The 21272-nt window shown below is 30.7% G+C and overlaps 1 protein-coding gene across 1 annotated transcript; it reads left to right on the top strand.

The window, feature by feature from the left end:
• Positions 1-6138: 6138 nt before the first annotated feature.
• LOC105117924 (G-type lectin S-receptor-like serine/threonine-protein kinase SD1-1) lies at positions 6139-15067 on the top strand. Its single transcript, XM_011015742.1, has 7 exons — positions 6139-6556; positions 6815-6955; positions 13033-13178; positions 13407-13617; positions 13918-14155; positions 14236-14386; positions 14540-15067. Exons 1-7 carry the CDS (start codon positions 6340-6342, stop codon positions 14843-14845), a joined length of 1410 nt encoding a protein of 469 aa, XP_011014044.1. The 5' UTR covers positions 6139-6339; the 3' UTR covers positions 14846-15067.
• Positions 15068-21272: the final 6205 nt, after the last annotated feature.

The following is a 21272-nucleotide window of genomic DNA, read 5'->3' as shown; positions in this document are numbered from 1 at the left end:
TTTTTTATTACTACTACTACTACTACTACTATTATTACTATTACTACTACTACTACTACTACTACTACTACTACTACTACTACTACTAACTACTACTACTACTACTACTACTACTACTACTACTACTACTACTATTACTACTACTACTATTTTTATTATTGTTACTATTATTGTTGTTATTGTTGTATTATTGTTATCTATATTTTATACAATTAACCTCCATGTGGTTTGACACGATCAAAGAGTTGATCTCTCACCCAAGTGTGAAAGTGTCAAAGTAATAAATAACCCGGCAAGACTGGGGTCGAACCATAGAGAGGTTAACTATATAAATTATAAATAAAAACAACAACAACAACAACAACAATAATAATAGTAATAAATAAAAACAACAACAACAACAACAACAATAATAATAATAAATAAAAACAACAACAACAACAACAATGATGATGGTGGTGGTGAAGATGAGTTAAAGAGGACTTTGAGATGTAAAATTAATATGAAGATTATACAATGATAAAAACAAATGTCAAGGTTAGAGGATACACTAATAGTATTAGAGATAAGTAAGGTATAAACTCTTTATTAATTATCAACATGATCATATTAATCATCTTATTTACATAACACCATACTTATAAATTTTATCAAGTATTCATGATGCTAACTTATGTTGACAACAAATCAAGTTCCTCTCATAATAACAATGTAGGTCGAATACTACGAAGGATCAAGTATTTGATGTATCAATTGTTACACAACACAAATCTAGATTAACCATTTAACAAGTAAGGTATTAAGAATTAATAAGATAAAAATGATAAGACATGTTAATAGCAAGTTGTTTAGGATATAAGCATTGAAGTCCATATTGAGTTTATATTTACTTATCCTAACACGATTACTGAAACCTTTTCACCTTGACATAATTAACTTAGCTAGACATTATGAAGGAGAAAAACTTAAAGAAATAATATAAGAACATAAACATGATATAAGTTAACTAAGTATAGTAAAGGAAATGAAAAACATGAACAAGAGATTAATGAAAGCAAAACTTAAGCATTACAACAATATAAAAAGAAAGAGAAAGAGCAACATGATCTTGATATGGAAAACAAGATGCCCAAATTAATAGCAAATGCCTCCTTTTATAGGCTAAAATTCAGAACTATTCATGTGGTAATTGATAATTGATGTAGTGGCCAACTATTGATTAGTGGACTTGGTGGACAACATCACTCAAGCACTTTGGATGGCTGAATTGACATTGATGCAATCAGAATTTCGCAAAGTGTTCTTCATGACAGTTGTTGGAAATTGTCTTTTCCTTCCACCCATAAAATTGCAGATCATTTGGATCACTACAACTCAAGATATGTCTAAAATACTGATTAGTGCTGCTGGTGGACGTGGTGGATAGCCCTCATGCTCTTGTGTGGATGAAATATCATTTCTACCATCCGAATTTGAGCTGGTTATCTTCATGAAAGTTGTTGGAAATTGTCTTTTCCTTCCACCCACCAAATTTCAGATCATTTGGACTTCTAGAACTCCAATTATGGATAAAACTTTGAGTATTATTTGGGCTGGATTGCAAGACAGATTCAGACTTCTCTTTTGTGGCCAAACTTTGAATTTGAAAATAGCAAATTTGGGTCTTTCCATACCTATGAAATTTGTAAGCCTATTTGTTATCTTTCAAGCCATATAAATTAATATGAAATCCAAGATCTATAACTCTAGATATGATCTGATGACTGAATAGTGTTCAAATTTGAAGTGAATCGGCATCTCCTTCGTAAGCTTAGCCTTTTCTTTGTCCTTTCACTTCCAATAGTTAATCACAACAATCAATCCTTTGAATTATGAGAATACCTGCATTTAAAATGAGTATTTACCATAAATTAAAGGTATCTTATATTATCAGACTTGTTATTACAAAACTTGTTCTAGTTAAGGAGTTATTGATGCTTCAAGTGCAAAATGATAATATAAAGCCTTGATAAAAATGCACTTTTAAGTACTAATCATGATTCGACCCCAGTCTTGCTGAGATATTTATTACTTCAACACTCCTGCACATGGAAGAAGACATCAGTCTTTTGGTCGTGTCACTTGGAGGGGAACATTGCCTATGTGCTCGTCATGGATCTAGGAATCGGGTCATGACACAAAAAACATGTTCTGAAGGTCCAACAAAAATGATACGCTATCAAGTTATAAGCCTGAAAAGATAAATAATGAGAGGGTGAGTTTAACAACCCAGTAAGTAGATAATGTTCAATTTTCACACATGAGGTAATATAGCAATGATGAATATATAGACAATTATGGCTCTATGTTCTTATATGAAGGTTTCTCAAATAGTTTATAACAAGAATATTATAAGATAAAGCTCGTCAGAAAATCAAAATGCAATGAGCATGAGGCTCCGTACTATGGGATGATCAGTCCATATAGGTTAGTGACTTCCCCAACCAACTAGGGTTCAGATATAATGTGCACAAAGACTAACACTACCCTGTTAACATGGGTATTCTGACTGACATACTATAAGTTCATAATCATAATCAAAATGTTTATATCTTAAGGCTCAACTCATGACATCAATCAAATAAAGAGTTATCAATTCAAAAGTAAATTCAAAATATATACTAGTTCATATCAAGAATTCAGATTCAACAATTGATCATGCTTTATCATAATAAAGATAATAATCAACATATGTATTATCAAGAAGCATAATCAACTTCATATTAACAAATCAAATATTTATAATATTTCTCATGCATATTAAAAATTATCTACTCACCTGACTCGAAAGCAACAACACTCAAAAGCAGATACCGAAGAAAATCCTATTAATGTTTCGCTGGTACAATATTAGGATTATCTGAATATAAAAGAGGCATATTCAAGAATGAATCAAAAGAACATTTAACCAATTTAATATACTTAACTAAGGATGTATTCCGTAACTCTATATGTTTTTGAACTAACTAGTCAATTTTCTCAAAAACCTAAAAATTAAATAGTTTTCCTAAAATCTAATCTATAATAAAATAAATAATAAGACTTGATAATAATTCACTAATTAACCCTCAATTATTCATCAAACCAATCTGCAAAAGATAATATTACAGCTAGGGACCAATATGGAATTTATCATATTTTTAATGGTCAAATTGTAACTTTTTCAAATTGGAGGACCAAACTAAAAATATCATAAATTCATGCTTATAGTGTAATTATGTCTATAATTCATCCTCATTTCTATCCAGAATCTCTACTTATGCTCTAGGGACTATTCTGGAATTTTTTCAAATTTTTAAGGTCAAATTGTAATTTTTGTCAAATGGGAGGACCAAATTGAAAGTGTTAAAAATTTATAATTATACTAGAATTCTGCCCATAATTCATCTTTTAGGAATATGCTCCAGGGACCAATCTATAATTTTTTCAAAGTTTGGGGACTAAATTGTAATTTTCACAAATTGAGGGACCAAACTGAAATTTCTTCATCATAACTCAAAATTATCATCTTTAGCTACAATCTCTCAAAATCAACTACACAATCCATTACCCACAACAATCAACTCATAACATTCAAATTAATTCATTAGTCAACCCTAAATAAAATCTTCAAAACCCTAATTATTTATCAAAATAAAAATTTAAAGCTAAAGAAAACATATCATATACATTAAAGTATAAATCTGACCCTTTTAACTTATTTTTCTCAAATCCTTTTTATTTCCCTTCTAATTTCCCTCTTTTCTTTTCTTCTTCTTCTTTTCCTTTTCTCTCCAGCTAGTTATCTCTTAAATTTTCAAATCCCTCTTTCCCCCTTTTTTTTTATATTTATATTTATAAAGCTTGTTGAATTATTACAATACTCTTTATTCATTTATATTTACTTTAAGTTTGCAAGGACTTTGTTGTTTTTTTCTATCTATTTTAATTCAAAACATCACAGTTATATACTTTTTATTCGTGAATTGTTATTAAATGGAAGTATCAGATTCTAATAATATTAGTGTTTACATTCAAGGTTATTTCTATATCACATTTCCAAAACTGATTTTTTACTTTTCAAAAATTGTATTGTTTGCAAATGAATTGTGTCTCCAGTTCTAACAAGCTGGGGAGGAGCTCGGGAGTGTAGGAGGTGCCTAATCCCCTGCAAAAGTCTTAAAAGTTTGTAACTAGACCTAACTTTAATTTCTTTTTTTAAGGAAAATTTTGTCGCTTTCCATAAGAGATATAAATCCCTAGTTAAAAAGACAATAGCCACACCAGCATCCTAAAATCCTTCCTTCCTCTATTGTTTTCCCTGGCCCTCACCCACTAAAATCATTCAATTTAGGCGGCCTAAAATTCTAAGCCACAACAAAGAATTTCAATTCAAGTTTGGCTTCAACAAAAAATTTACAAGGAGCTACTTGGATAGTGCTGGTAATATGCTTAGGAGTATCCATAGGTTTACTGTTAATTTTTCTGTCGTTTTCATTTTGTATAGCTTATAAATTGCGTTTCTCAATTTTCTTTCTTAGCTCTGATCCGGACAATGTACCCTTTCTTTTCATATAATATGATTTATTAGTATATAATAATGCCCGTTTCAATCACTGAAGCCTTATTTTCTCTTGTTTATCAACTTTTTCTCGACCCTTCTCACACAATCACATTAATTTTCTTTAGAGTTATTGACTCAACTTTTCACTCAAAATATATTTTTTATTATTATATAATAATATCTTGTCATTTTCACTGTTAATATATTTATACTAGTATACATTGTTTGATATTTGCAACGTGTTTAACTTTAAACTGCAATCCATTCTATTATTATTAATATGATATAAAATTTCTATGAGTGTTATTGATATTGTTATATTTATTTAATAATAAAAATGTTTGAAATTTTTGTTATTTTGTTAAGAGTTGCTAGTATATTTACATCAATGTTTTCATACCAATAACTCATTTATTTATAAATATAATAAAATAATATTTTTTTTATTTTGTAAAATTTATTTTTAAAACAGTATATTAAAATGATATAAAAATATAAAAACTTTATATGTATATTCCTTAAAAAGAGTGGTTAGTTATTATGAAATTCCTTTTTTTTTTTCATTTTTTTATGGTTTTAAATTTAACAACGACCAAAAACTATCATAGTATAAAAATTATCAACTTGATAATTCAAAAATAAAAGCCTTGAGACGAATATTTTCACATCTAGCAAGGCCAGCCATTTTGTAATATAACAAAGTGAGAGCAGCAATGGTTTGCATCCCCATGCTTGTTTTCGGCTTCATTTCATTTCTGATTGTAAAAACAGCCACACCTACTGACACCATAAACACAGCTCAGTTCATTAGAGATGGAGACACTATAGTTTCAGCTAGGGGGACCTATGAATTAGGATTTTTCAGCCCCGGGAAATCCAAAAACCGATACTTGGGGATATGGTACGGCAAAATATCTGTCCAGACAGCAGTTTGGGTTGCCAACAGAGAAACTCCACTTAACGATTCCTCAGGTGTCGTAAGGCTTACCAACCAAGGAGTTCTTGTTCTTCTCAATCATAGTGGAAGCATCATTTGGTCTTCCAACACATCAACACCTGCTAGGAATCCAATTGCGCAGCTTTTGGATTCAGGAAACCTTGTTGTGAAAGAGGAGGGTGACAATAACATGGAGAATTCCTTGTGGCAGAGTTCTGATTATCCAGACAACACACTATTACCGGGCATGAAGGTAGGACGGAATATAATAACTGGCATGGACTGGCACTTGATATCATGGAAGTCACCAGATGATCCTCCCAGAGGTAATATTTCAATAATCCTTATTCCTGATGGATATCCGGAGTATGCAGTGTTAGAAGATTCAAATGTGAAGTATCGAGGCGGGCCATGGAATGGTCTGGGGTTCAGTGGCTTGCCTCCGGTTAAAACCAAATCCAGTGTACACATTTGAATTTGTTTTTAATGATAAGGAGATATTTTTCAGAGAAAATCTTCTTAATAAGTCAAGGAATTGGAGGGTCGTCTTAAGTCAGAGTGGTGATATCCAGCACCTCCTCTGGATCGAGCAAACTCAAAGTTGGTTTCTTTATGAAACAGGAAATACAGATCGCGTTATGCACTCTGTGGCGCAAATGGTATCTGTAGCATTAACAACTCTCCAGTGTGTAATTGCTTGAACGGATTTGTACCAAAAGTTCCAAGAGACTGGGACAAGACAGATTGGTCAAGCGGTTGCGTTAGAAAGAGAGCACTAAATTGTTCCAGAGATGGGTTTCGGAAGCTCAGAGGTTTGAAGATGCCGGAGACAAGAAAATCATGGTTCAACAGGAGTATGAACCTGGAGGAGTGCAAGAACACATGCTTGAAGAACTGCAGCTGTACTGCGTATGCCAACTTGGACATCAGGAGTGGAGGAAGTGGTTGCTTGCTTTGGTTCAATGATTTGATTGATATGAGAACTTTCCTTCAAAACGAGCAAGACATTTTTATACGGATGGCTGCATCAGAACTAGGTATGAATTTATCCTCAGATTAGAGAAGTCGTTTTTTTTTTTTTTATTAGTATTATTAAAATTCGAAATATATTCAGATAGAAAACTAGCAAGCTATTGGAAAAAGGATACTTTTCTTGCAAGGCTATCAGCAACAGAGTTTCCTTCTATTTTAGTCTCTGAGCGTATCCAAACCAAGCTATTAATTTTCCCTTATACACAGCTAGATTAGTCATGACTTGGTGATGGTAACACCAGTTTTTCTGTACCATGTTATAGATAACGGTGGCTCTGCAAAGGCTAATACCAAATCCAAAGTGAAGAAAATGATCATAGTAAGTTCTGTGTTGTCCACTGGGATTCTGTTCGTTGGCTTATGCTTGGTCTTGTATGTTTGGAAAAAGAAGCAGCAGAAAAACAGTAAGTATTTGTTAAATTAATTCAGATTAAAATAAAATAAAAATGAACATAAAAGAGAAGGAGACTGAAATTCTCATTATTCTGTTTATTCTAAAGTGCTTGAGTTAACTTAAATACAAAGAGATTATATATAGATTAAATTGAAAATATTATTCTATCCTTAATAAATAAAACATAAATAAATGTATTATTTAACATCTATACTTAAACTCACGATACGACAGCTATAAGTATCGAGAGTTTGTCAACTAGAAAACGAAAACAAGAGATAAAATGTGACTTGGTAAAGAGATCTGCAATATGTAAGAAAAAAGGAACAAAAAGTAAAGTAATGGTGCCATACTTGAGATGATGACGAGTAAGATAACAATCAATCTCAATGTGTTTAGTTCACTCATGAAAAACCGAGTTGTGAGCAATCTGAATAGAACTCTAATTGTCACAATATATAGAAGTAGGATGAAAATGGAAAACTTCCATGTCAACAAGTAACCAACGTAACCAAACAATTTCCTTGGTAATAGATGTCATAGCATGATATTCTACTTTGGTTGAGAATTAAAAACAATAGATTGTTTCTTACTCTTCCGAAGTAGGATGAAAATGGAAAACTTCCATGTCAACAAGTAACCAACGTAACCAAACAATTTCCTTGGTAATAGATGTCATAGCATGATATTCTACTTTGGTTGAGGATTAAAAACAATAGATTGTTTCTTACTCTTCCAAGAAATAAGAAAATCACCTTGAAAGATACAGAAACTAGTAATAGACTTGTGATCTATGGGATCACTACCATGATCAGCATCAAAGTATGAATGCAGCTCCAAGAAAGAGGTGGATGAAAATAAAAGACTCTGAAAAACTATACCCTGAAAATATCGCAAAATATAAAGAACAGCCCCCTAGTGAACAATAGTAGAAGAAGAAACAAACTACCTAACAATATGAACAACATATGCAATATCTAGATGAGCAATGATGAGATATACCAAGCTACCAACAATAGTATGATATAAAGTTGGATATGTCAAAGGTAAACCATCAGAAGAAGAATACCTTCTATTAACCTAAATGGGAGTATCTACAGTTTTGTTATTAATAAGTCTAACCTGCTCAAGAATATCTACAACATATTTTGACTGAGAAAGAAGATAACCTCTAGGTGATGAAGCTACCTCAATACCCAAGAAATATCAAAGATAACCCGAATTCTTTATTTCAAATTGTCTAGCCACCTTTGTCTTCAAAACTAAAATACCATCCATATCATCACCAGTAATAATCATGTCATCAACATATAAAGATAGAATGATATGACTTGTATTAGTGCACTTAATAAAAAGAGCAGAATCATGACTACTAGAAACAAATCCAAGAGATAAGATCATAATAGAGAATTTCTCAAACCAAGCACGAGGTGCTTGTTTGAAACCATTTAATGCTTTCTTAAGCTTACAAACATACCTAGAGTCATGTGAAACACTAGGAGGGGGCGTCATATAAACTTTTTCTTGAAGATCTCCATTTAAGAAGGCATTTTTAACATCAAGTTAAGAGATATGCCACTGACAAATTGAAGCTACTGTAATAAGAGTGCGAATAGCAGTTATTTTTGTAATAGGAGCAAACATCTCCTTATAATCCATACTATATTATTGAGAGTATGTTTTTACAACCAACTTAGCTTTGTATCACTCAATAAACCCATCAGAATTGGTCTTGATCTTATACACCCCATGCCAACCAACTACACTCTTACTAGGAGGTAGAGGAACCAAATCCCAAGTATCTGTCTTATGCAAAGTAAAAAGTTTCTTGTCTATAGCCTGCTGTTATAGAGATCAAGAATTGCCTCTTTATAAGAAAAGAAATTAGATAAACAATGAATAGAAGCTAAAAAGAAAGTAAACGATGAAGAATAACAAGAATAAACAAAATCTAGTAGTTTTGTGGACTTACGAATATGTATGTATAAATGTAAAGGTGGATCCACAATCTTAGATAAAGCTTGAGAACTTGTAGATAAGAATGGAGCTTTAGGCTTGCTGGAGAGTAAAGCATCAGTACCTGCAGAATTATGAGTATAAATTGGTTGAACATGGAGAGGAGTGTCTGAGGTACTAGGAACCTCAGATAATAAACTATCAAAATCCTTAAAAAAAAAAAAGATCTATATGAATAAGATCAGGTCTATTCAGGTTATGAGTAATCGATGGAATAGAAAAGAAAGGTATATGCTTAAGAAAGACAATATAACAAGACACATAAAGTTTTTGAGTTGTTGGGCCAAAACAACGATACCCTTTTTTTACCTTCACCATAACCTAGAAAGACACAAATAGTAGATCAAGAGGACAATTTACGGCGTTCTACATGAGGATAAAGAACAAAACAAGTACAACAAAAAACTCTAAATGAGAAATAATCAGGAACACACCCATATAACTTTTCAAAAAGAGACAAACCCGAACTATGAGATGATGTGATGCAAATCTCGTGATCACGCGGTCACGCAACTTACAAATAAGATTGAGATTGGATACTGGAAAGCCGAAATAGGTCTGATAGGGATGTGATATACTAGAAACCTACCCCAAGGCACCACCTCTATTAGAATGAATAGAATGACGTCAAGATATCAGTTAATCTTTGATAAGTTAGATTTAGTTCATTCAAGAATTGAAGAATGCAAGAATCACTCTCACACGTTAAAACAGAAAAATTTAGAAATAATTATCATCAAAGCATAAAAATTTGGCTTACATGAGTTTAAATAATTCTTAAAAAATTAACCCTAATAGATTAACCCTAATGGACCCCTTATATGGACTTATATGAGGTCCACTGAAAACTGACTCAAAACCCTAAATTGAAAAGCCCATAACTTAATCCAAACAAGCCTTGGATCTTAACTAAAAACAAAGTATTAATTAAGTCTAAACAAGCCTTAGGTTGTAGCTAAGAAAATCAAATAAAACCCCTAATATTAAATCCATGTTCTACTATGAGAAGAAGAGAAGGAAGTAAAATATTACAGAACTGATTCAAGATTTATTTATAGCCTTTCATGTTGCCCCTTAATCCTAGAAACAAAAGGAAAAGGTAGCCACCTATGTTGTTTCCAAATTGTAGTATGATTATTTTGTTTCCTTTGTTGTTCTCACCTCATAGCCCAAATAAGGTTGTATTTAACCTCTCTTGCACTTGGATAAGATGTACTAGGGTCTCTCCTTGATACTCTAATAGACCTTTCAATTATAATTTGGTTGAAACATTCAAAACAAATGCATTCAATGCCTTTGTCTTGGACCTAGTCATTGGACCATTTGGAACATGTAATGGGTCTTTGCTAGTTTCTGGGTTGGTCCACATCACGATGAAATGGTATTAATCAAACTTACAACAGTATGGATAATCAAACTTATAGTAAGGACAACTTCTTCCTAAAACTCACTAGAAACAGAAGAAGACAACAATAAAGAATGAGTAGTTTTGACAATATACTTATTTTTTCTTTTAGCAATTTTATTTTGCCCAGGAGTATCTGTACATGAAGTTTGGTGAATGGAAGGCAAAAAAGTGACAAAATTTATTAGAGGTGTATTCTCTACCTAAATCACACCTAAAATATTTGATTACAGCAGAATGTTAAGTTTTTACAAGAGCTTGAAAGGTTATATATATCTCAAAGAATTCAAAATGATGTTTCATTAAATAAACCCACTAATAACGAGTATGATCATCAATAAATAAAACATAATATCGAGACCCCTTTTTTATGATAATAGAAGAAGGTCCTCATACATTAGAATGAATAAAGTCAAATGTGAAAAAGAAACAAAAATAATTTGATTAAAAGGTAAAGCAAAAATTTTTACCAGTTTACATTCACTACAATAAAAAATATCACAAGTTTTTAAATTTTCTAAAGCTCTTGTGGTTGCTAAAAATTTCAAACGAGAAGATGAAACATGAGTTAGACGAGAATGTCATAAATAAAAACTAGAAGATGAAGAATTCAAATGAAAAGAAGACAAATTAACAGTAGTAGTAGCAGCAGTAGCAATCGACACTTTTAACTCATCTAAAATATATAGTTTAATTAGCTTCTAAGACTAGAGATCTTGTACTTAATAAAAATAAAAAAAGAAATAACTAAGTAATCATCAGAATCACATAACTGATCAACAAAAGTAAGATTCAATTTGAGTTTCAGAGTAAGATAAACATTAGGGAAAGACAAGCAAGGTGTGATAACAAAACCAACACCTGCTACGGGCATGAGAGTGTCATCAACAGTTATAACTGGAATAGAAGGTGAAGGGGACACAAAGGTAAAAGATGAAGAATCTAGAGACTTATGATGTGAAGCACCAGAATCTAAGACCTATTCAGAACATGATATACCTAAGGAACTATAAGACAACTAACCTATGGAAGGAGAAGCGAACATTGTTTATGGCTGTAAGGAGAGAAACTTCTAAGATTGCTTAGCTAGATTACTAGGATCAGTGATAGATACTGATGAAGTTACTGCTACAATATTATGGTATGGTGATTTATAACCCTAAAGTGGTCTATAAGCATTTCATTGTGACTGACTGTCATGCTTTTAAACTTGATTATGTTGTCTTAACTTGGAACGCTAGGCCTTCTAATAACCTTTCTACTTATAGAAACTACATTAATCAAAGCCAACTCTTATGTAAGGCTTATTCTGATGATTAGAAAATGGTTTAGAGGGTATTTCTCTATCCAATAACTCACTAACAACAAAGTCAACTGAAGGCAATGGAGAACGATGCATAATTGAACCTCTAAATCCTTCAAAATCACTGTGAAGTGCTGTTAAAAATTATACCGATCATTATTGCTCTCTACACTCAATATAGGCACCACATGCCTTTAATTCTGCCGATTCTATAAGAGCTAATTGATCCTAAAGACCTGTCATAGCAGAATAAAACTCTTGAATACTCATATTCTTCTGATGAAGAGCTCGTATGTCATTCTCTAACTGATATTGCTTTGCAAAATTTATTTGCGTGAATAACCTTTGCAGATGATCTCAAACCTCCTTTATTGTCTCATACTTTGCCAACTGCATACCTATGAAATGCTCAACAGAACTGTTGATCCAAATAATAATTTTTGCATTGTTTACTTTCCATGTATCTATCAAAATAACATTCATCCCCTTCCTTAGTATTACTGGGTATCACATAAGTTCCACTAATATATCACCATATCTTCTTACTCTTAAGAAATTTTTTCATTACATAACTCTAATATGAATAATTATTTTTATTCAACCTCACACTCACATACTAAAGCAAATTATCTCTTTCAATGGCTATAATTAACCAACAAAACCAAAACACAAAAGCAATGAAAGACAAAGTACCAGATTGCATAAACTAAATAGATATCGGAGGAACAAAATAAATATCTTCTCGAAATTATATGATTACTCCAAAACACAACATAAATTAAAGAAACTAAACGCAAATATTAAATTACAGAATCTGAAGGAAAGATGAAATACTAGATTTGCAGAAGTGGAAGACAAAATATCACTCCAAAAACAATAGGATTACATTTTGTTTCATAAAATCAGCTATAATATCATGTTAAGTTAATTCAGATTAAAATAAAATAAAAATAAATATAAATATAAAAAAGGAGGAGGTTAGAATTCTTATTAATCTGTTTATTCTAAAGTATTTGAGTTAACTTAAATACAGAAAAATTATATATATGTTAAAGTGAAAATATTATTTAAAACAGAAATAAATGTATTATTTAACAGTATTCACACCATACAAGATTGGGTATGGCAACGTATTCCTATTGCACCAGTCCTGGATCATTAGATAACAAGATTGGGTTTTTAAAAAAAAAAAACTTAAATTTGATTTTCAGTAATGGAAGGTATGACTGTAAGAACGTTGTTTAAAGCCCCGTTGCGTTTGATGCTATAAAAATCTTGAGTTTAGCAGCAAATAGAGATCCTTTCTCTTTCTTTCTATTTTTTCAACAAGCGTAACAGTTATGCTGACAGGAAAAAATGACAGGTAATTTGCAAAGAAGATCAAATAACAAGGACTTGAAGAAAGAACTGGAATTACCCTTCTTTAACATGGATGTGTTGGCTTGTGCAACAAATAAATTTTTTGTATCCAATAAACTAGGACAAGGGGGTTTCGGACCTGTTTATAAGGTAATAATTATCCATAAATAGTCATACAATATTTCATACAATATAGAACTCCAGGCACCAATGGAGTTCTGTGGTATTGAAATTGTTCCACTACAGAACCAACCTTTTTTAGCTTAAAAGGATGACTAATTGGAAAGAATTCCTGAACAGATACAAGCTGCTTGAAATTTTCTAAGAATTCAGCAGACAACGTATGATTTGCTTATGATGCTGAGTAATTATTTACAGGGAACATTAACAAATGGACGAGAAATAGCTGTCAAGAGGCTCTCTAAGAATTCACGACAAGGACTTGATGAGTTCAAAAATGAAGTCAAACATATCGTGAAACTTCAGCACCGGAATCTCGTGAGGCTTCTTGGATGCTGCATCGAAAGGGATGAAAAAATGTTGGTCTACGAGCTTTTGCCTAATAAAAGCTTGGACTTCTACATTTTTGGTATGAATCTCACAAAACTTTACAAAAAGCTATTCCAATGTTTCAAATTGAGCACTACTGAGCTTCCATAATGGATTTGACATCAATTGTTTAGTCATCTATTGAGCATCGTCCAAAGCCCTTCGGAAGGTTGTTTTGTAGGGGAAGATTTCTCCACTTTCATGCTGACAAATTCTGCCATATATGTATATGTAATTGTAACTCAAAATTCACTGATCGTAACTTATCATCTCCTTTTTTCTTGTTCCTTCGCCAACATTTATGAATCTGATAAGAGATGTAATGGATTGACTTGAGAAGATGAAACTCGAAGCTTGCTACTAGATTGGCCTAAGCGCTACAACATCATCAACGGGATTGCTCGAGGACTCCTTTATCTTCACCAAGATTCGAGACTAAGAATAATCCACAGAGATCTGAAAACCAGCAATATTTTGTTGGATTACGAAATGAATCCAAAAATCTCAGACTTTGGCCTGGCTAGAAGTTTTGGAGAAAATGAAACTGAAGCCAATACTAATAAAGTGGCTGGAACGTAGTGAGTGTCTTCATCTCCATCATACGCATTTTGTCTTCATAGTCTGCAAATGGAACTTAAAATTCTATGAATACATGCAGTGGTTACATATCTCCAGAGTACGCAAATTATGGGCTCTACTCGCTAAAATCAGACGTCTTCAGCTTTGGAGTATTGGTGCTAGAGATAGTGGGTGGCTGTAGGAACAGAGGATTCCGTCATCCAGATCACCACCTCAACCTTATTCGGCATGTAGGCCTCAAAGCTATGTTACTTATTATCTTTAATTTCAATATATTATTGAGTACTTTTTTCAGAAACCAGATGCCTGCACATTTTTAATGAGACCTGAACACTTTAAATCTTCAATGTGTTATTTAGTGACAGCATGATTTTGTTTATCAGGCATGGAGACTGTTCAAACAAGGTAGGCCTCTGGAACTGGCTGCGGGATCAAAAGTTGAAACACCCTATTTATCTGAAGTGCTACGTTCAATTCACGTGGGGCTATTGTGTGTGCAAGAAAATCCAGAAGATAGACCAAACATGTCATATGTGGTTTTGATGTTGGGCAATGAAGATGAATTGCCTCAGCCTGAACAACCAGGATTTTTCACTGAAAGGGATCTTGTTGAAGCAAGCTATTCATCGAGCGAGAGCAAACCACCTTCGGCAAACGTATGCTCAGTTTCAGTGTTAGAGGCAAGATAGATTACTTGTATTTTTATTCTTATGAAAACTTGTGTGCTCGTTATGCGTGGTCTTGATGTTTGTGATCGTGTGCGCATAAAAACTCTGCTGAATGTTTAATTTCTAGGAAATTATTAACATTTTTCTGTGAGAAAAAAAAAAAAAAAAGGAAAGCTGAGAAGTTAACATTTAATCCAAATACAAATACAATGGGGAGGGACTTAAGCAAACTGGGCTCTGGGCTCGGCTTGGTTGACGCCTGGACTTATATATATTGTAAACTAATTTTTTGTATTACAAAATATTATTTTATCCCAACTTAAATTTGAACTTGGGTTTGGCTCATAAAGAATTGCCAGTTCAGTCCATGAATGGTAAAACTAATTAGTTTTCTTCTAGAAGAATTTTTGTAAATCTAAACAGTTTTTCCCGCTCAAAAAACATGTAATTTAAAATTACAAATGTTTAGGTTTAATTCAAATTTTATAAAAGGTAATCAAAGCTAAGAAGAGAATTTTATCAACTTTTGGTTCCTAAAATTGTCTATAAAAAGGATTGAAGAAGAATGTTTTCAAGTTGGTTTTTTTACACTATTTGGATAGATTTTTCTATAGAATTTAACATTTTTCTTCACATATTTTGCATCTTAAATCTTCAGGTTTTTTAATCTTTATTTTTTTATTTTTCTCATAATCTAGAGCGTTATTTCAATCCATGTAGAAAGATATTAAGTATAATTCATTTGTGGTAGATTTTTCTATAGAATTTAATATTTTTCTTCACATATTTTGCATTTTAAATCTTCAGATTTTTTAATCTTTATTTTTTTATTTTCCAAAGTATTATTTCAATCCATATAGAAAGATATTAAGTATAATTCATTTGTATCTGTTGAACATTGTTTATAAGTGCACCTAAGGGAGATGGTGTTGTTGAAATCCTGTGAGGTTTATTGAAGTGAGTTTTTTTTGCACAATGTGAGGAGCTATAAAACTTTAAGGATAAATGATTTTAACGTTGACAAAAAAAAATTGAGATTGGTTATATTTTAAAATTTTCAACAAGTAATTACTTTAAATTGGTTTTGTGTAAGTATATTTTTTTATACAAATTTAGTATACATACTAGGATTGTATTTTCATATCTTATGCAAGTCTACATATTGACTTAATATACATGCTATCTTTTTTTATTCCACGGTTACCATGTTCTTGATAGATCTTAAAATCCATACACACATCGATCCATATCTTACGCAAGTCTACATATTGACTTAATATGCATGCTATCTTTTTTTTATTCCACAGTTACCATGTTCTTGTTAGATCTTAAAATCCATACACACATCGATAACAATAAATTTAACGTAATATTTGGGAGTTCCTTGAATTTCATTAGATAGATCTAGAGTTGTATCATTTCCATGTGAATTATGTGACCAAGTGCTTATAAATAGAGGCAAAGCTAGAGGGAGGTTAATAGGGGCCTTAAGCCATACAAAAGTCTTAAGATTTTATAACTAGATTAAATTACTTTAAAATAAAAAACAAAAAGAAAAATATTATCATTTTTCATTAAAGATATAAATCTGTAATTAATAATAATTTAGATTTTGCATCTTTCTTCGTGAGTGTGTGAGGGTGAGTTTTTTCTCTTATATTAGTTTTCTAACTAACTAAATTAACTTATTAAAGAATAATTGTTTATATATTGTCATCCTATACTTATTATTCACTAGGGTAATCAGATTCTAATAGTATTGGTATTTTTGTTAAAAGTTATCTATGTGCCACATTTTCAAATCTAATTTCTTGACTTTCTAGAAGTCGTATTGTTTTCATATAAGTTATGTCACCAAGTTCTCACAAGCAGAGGCAGAGCTAGGGGGAGTTTAGTTGGGGCTAAGCCCTTGCAAAAGCCTTAAGATTTTATAACTAGATCCAACTCTATTATATATATATATATATATATATATAAAAGGAAAATGTTGTCTTTTTCCATAAGAGATACAAATCCCTAGTTGAAAAGACAATAGCCGCACCAGCAACCTAAAATCCTTCCTTCCTCTATTATTTTCCCTCACCACCAAAATCCTTCAATTGAGACTGCCTAAAATTCTCCCTGCTTTTTTCTAAGCCACAACAAAGAATTTCAATTCAATTTTGGTTTATTTTCAATTTTTGGCAAGTTAACTTCTCATTTTTACTTCTCTTCACACAGGTTTCAACAAAAAATTTACAAGTAGATTATAGAAGGAGCTCCATAGGTTTACTGTTAATTTTTCTGTCGTTTTCATTGTGTATAGCTTATAAATTGAGTTTCTCAATTTTCTTTCTTAGGTCTGATCCGGACAATGCACCCTTTCTTTTCATATAATATGATTTTTTAGTATATAATAATGCCCGTTACAATCACTGAAGCCTTATTTTCTCTTATTTATCAACTCTTTCTCAACCCTTTTACCTGAACTGCAATGCAATCTATTATTATTAATATGATATAAATTTTTCTATGAATGTTATTGATATTGTTATATTTATTTAATAAAACTATTAAAAATGTTTAAATTTTTTGTTATTTTGTTAAGATATACCTACAACAATTTTGATGGTGATCCACTATAACAAATAATAATAATAAAACACTATTGCTTTCATACCAATGGTATAATAATAATTATTTTTTAAAGTATTTTTTATTTAAAAATGTAATAAAATGATATATTTAAAAAAAAAAATATTTTTAAAATAGCACATCAAAATAATCCAAAGTATAAAAAATAATTTTAAGTAAAAAATTTAAAATTTCAAAAACTGAAAAGAAGTTATTTTAAAGTTGTACAGTGCGAGTGAAGTAAAGGAATATATCTATTAAAATTGAAAACTCAATAAAATATCTAGGGAGTGAATCTTCTCAACAAATGAGTTGGAAACACAGATTTTCTGCATTATATACTTTAATCTTACTATTATAGTATGATTAAAGGGAGATTCTGTGCATAATAATCATCCCATTGATTATATCAATTAGGCAAATTAGCTTTAATAAAAAAGAATTGACAAAAAACTTTACTCAGCATTTGCAAAACATAGTCAAATCTACCAATTGGGCTAGATTGCATTAAATTATAAGATGTTTAACAAATAAAAACAAATTAATGTTTATAAAATAAAAACAAAACCATAATCTTTTTCGAGAATATAATCTGGAATTAATGTTTATAAAATAAAAAGATGGTTTCAAAAATTAAAAAAATAAAAGATGCAAGAAATTAAAAGTTTAAAAAATAATTAATCATTAAAAAATTTTAAAACATAAAAAAAGTAATTAAATATTTTACTGAATCTTACTTTTTTATATTGCTAAAAACTAATTAACATAGTTATTCTTTTTGTTTTTATTCTCTATTGAGTAGTTTTTTTAATTGATAAATCACCATCCATTCTATTGCTACCATCTCCTACTATTGTTATCACCTATTACTACCATTATCTCTTTATAAATATCAATAGAGAATTTTTATAACACAAAAATGTTTCATTAAAATTTAAAAAATGAAAGTTTGACTAATACATTAATTATGTACCACATAAAATAAAACACAATGAACTAAATAAAAATAAACCCGTGCTTGAAAAATAGATGCATTATTAAATCTTTTATCAAATTTTAAATAAATAATTTATCCTAATGAAATCGAAAATGTTCTGAATCCCACAAATAATTGATCCTAATAAATAACCTATTCTTTTATCTTTTGTAGTTTTTTTCATGCTAAAATTAATATAAATACTTTTTTATAGTTTGAATTTTTTTTCTATTCTAGTTTAATTCCAATTTGGAGTATAACCATAAAAATATATTTTTAAAATAATTTAAAAGTAGGATAGAACTCTAATAGACGTAGGATATTCTTAATTCAATTAAGACAGATATAAAAAATTTATAAATTATAATTTTTTTCATGCAGTCCAATGAAAATATCACAACTAGACATATGTTTTTTTATTTATTTATAGAGTGGTTAGTTACTATGAAATTCCTTTTTTTTTTTCAGCCTTTTTATGATCCTAAATTTACATGGACATATAGAAAAGACAGATAAATGACTCCTTAAGCTTATAGGGCCGTAATTCAGAGTCCACTATTAAAATAATAATTATTTTTCGAAAATATTTTAAAAATAAATAAATAAACAGCTATAAATGAATGTACCGCGGATCAGTCTTCCCTTGAAGTCTCCAGCACCGACTGCTCTTGGCCTCTTTCACTTGACAAGGAATAGGCTTCGCTCCACTAGCCTTGATTGGTGGATGGAAGCACCGACGACAGTCCGGTGGTATGCCACTTCCATGATTCCTTAAGCGTATAGGGTCGTAATTCGGAGTCCACTAGCCTCAATTTTCAAAGTAAATGATTCCTTAAGCTTGATGTTTTAAGTCTTAAAGTAACGTCAACCATTTTTGGAGCAAAAGTTCCCAGAGTCTGCAAGAATTAGTTCGCCCAATTACTATTCCTTCATGTATTTGTCATCATTTTAATTCATAGAAACACATATCATCAAGTCAAAGATTCGAATAAAAAACCTTTCTTCTTCCTTTATCAATGGCCGGCCACACACTTCCTTAGGAACTATTTTTTTAAAAAGAAATTTCTTATTATTTCAACTCTATTCTATGTCACAAACATCAATTGAATGCAATTTTGCATCACCCAAAAATTCATCATGAATTCTAATCTCAATTTGATGAAAAATTCAATGGAAATTCAGCAAGAACTTGTTAAATGGACATTGGAACACCTTATCAAAGAGTAATCTAAGCTCCAATTGCTAACCAATCAAGGATTTCCACCTCTTCTTTCTTGCTTGTTGTTGCCACCACTTTCTCCTCACTCTATTCCCAAATTTCTTCTCTAAACACTTTAAATCTAAAGGATTTTGTTGCCATTTAGTATCTCTAACTCTTTTCTTTTTCATTGTATTTCTCTAGATTTTCTCAAGAATTTTTAAATAAAATGGAGTTTTTTCCCTCTCTTCCTTCTTTATTCTCCATGGCCGGCTGCAACAAGCCTGATATAGGCAACAATTTTTTAAATTCTCACTATGTCCCTTTAAATAATAATTTTTATAGTTATCGGGTATTATTTCTGCCTTCCCGATATATTTTTAATATCAATTCTCAACAGGCAATGTTGAATTTACAGAAATATGGCAGCTTTTTACACAATATTTCATACTAACACTTAAATTAGCGATTGCAATGTTTTCTGCTCGCATAGTTGTTTCGCTCTTTTTCCCTCTCATACGGTGGTGTTTAAAGCTGGAATCGTGACCTGAAAAGCTTTTGTTTTGGAATCAACATAGAACATTCTTGCAGATTGCATTACATATGCAAATTACTGATTCCACTTGCATTATAAATCAGACAAAGCAATTACAATCCTATTTATACTAAATAAAAAAATAAAATTAAAACAAAATATTCTCTTCCAATAAGAACACTGGAAAAGCCTAATAATATTTAATAGTAAAATAAAAATAAAAAATAATTTTTTAAAATGAAAAAATAAAGATAATTAAAGAAATATTTACTTTTTTCAAACAAAATCTCGCATCATTTTATAGCTAGGGTGGCCAATTCATTCAAAAACTTTCTTTTTCTTTGGTTCCAACGTTTCCTCCTCATCACCTCCCTTTCTTATGGTGCAAATTGATGAAATAATGGAGAAAGAATGTCATAGACACTATAAAACAAAATGGGGTGGATTACTTCTAATTCTTTGATTTTGTATTTAACTACCCTTAGTTCAAGTTTTTAATTCATTACCAGAAAATTATCAAACACAAATAAAAATACAAATGCTAATAGAAAAAAACCTATCAGTAAATTATAATGATATATACAAGCATAATATTTTTATTTGTATTCATTGATAAAAAATATATGTCGGTAAATACCAAGAAAATTATATATATTTACAAATGAAGGAATGAAAAAAAAAATTATGTTTCATTATTACAAACAAAGTTATCAAGAAAATATGTCTATCAATGATATTTGTTGGTGAATTTATCAATAATACTTAAGTTATAACCTCACAAATGATGCCCCCTCCCTCCCCCCTCATTTCTTGTTTTTCTTCCCTTTTATTTTGTAAAAAACAACATACAACACCCCATATTTTATTACAAATCAAGTTTTTATCATTATAAATTCAACCATTCCAACACTTAGTCTATCAGTATCTCAATTCTAGTTCAATTGTTTTTTTAAGACTCACCACATCAAGGAAGCAAAACTACCATTTTTTTTTTGTTGTAATCCATTTTTAAAATGTTAATTTTTTTGACATTTTGATGTAGTATATATAGTTTGTTTATGTGTTTATTTGTTTTATAACTTTTTTTCAATAAAAATTTGTTAAATGAATGGATGATTTGTACATG

The sequence above is a fragment of the Populus euphratica genome, unplaced genomic scaffold (assembly GCF_000495115.2).
Source record: "Populus euphratica unplaced genomic scaffold, PopEup_1.0 scaffold1617.1, whole genome shotgun sequence".
Lineage (NCBI taxonomy): Eukaryota > Viridiplantae > Streptophyta > Magnoliopsida > Malpighiales > Salicaceae > Populus > Populus euphratica.
This window is presented reverse-complemented; position numbering and strand designations above follow the sequence as displayed.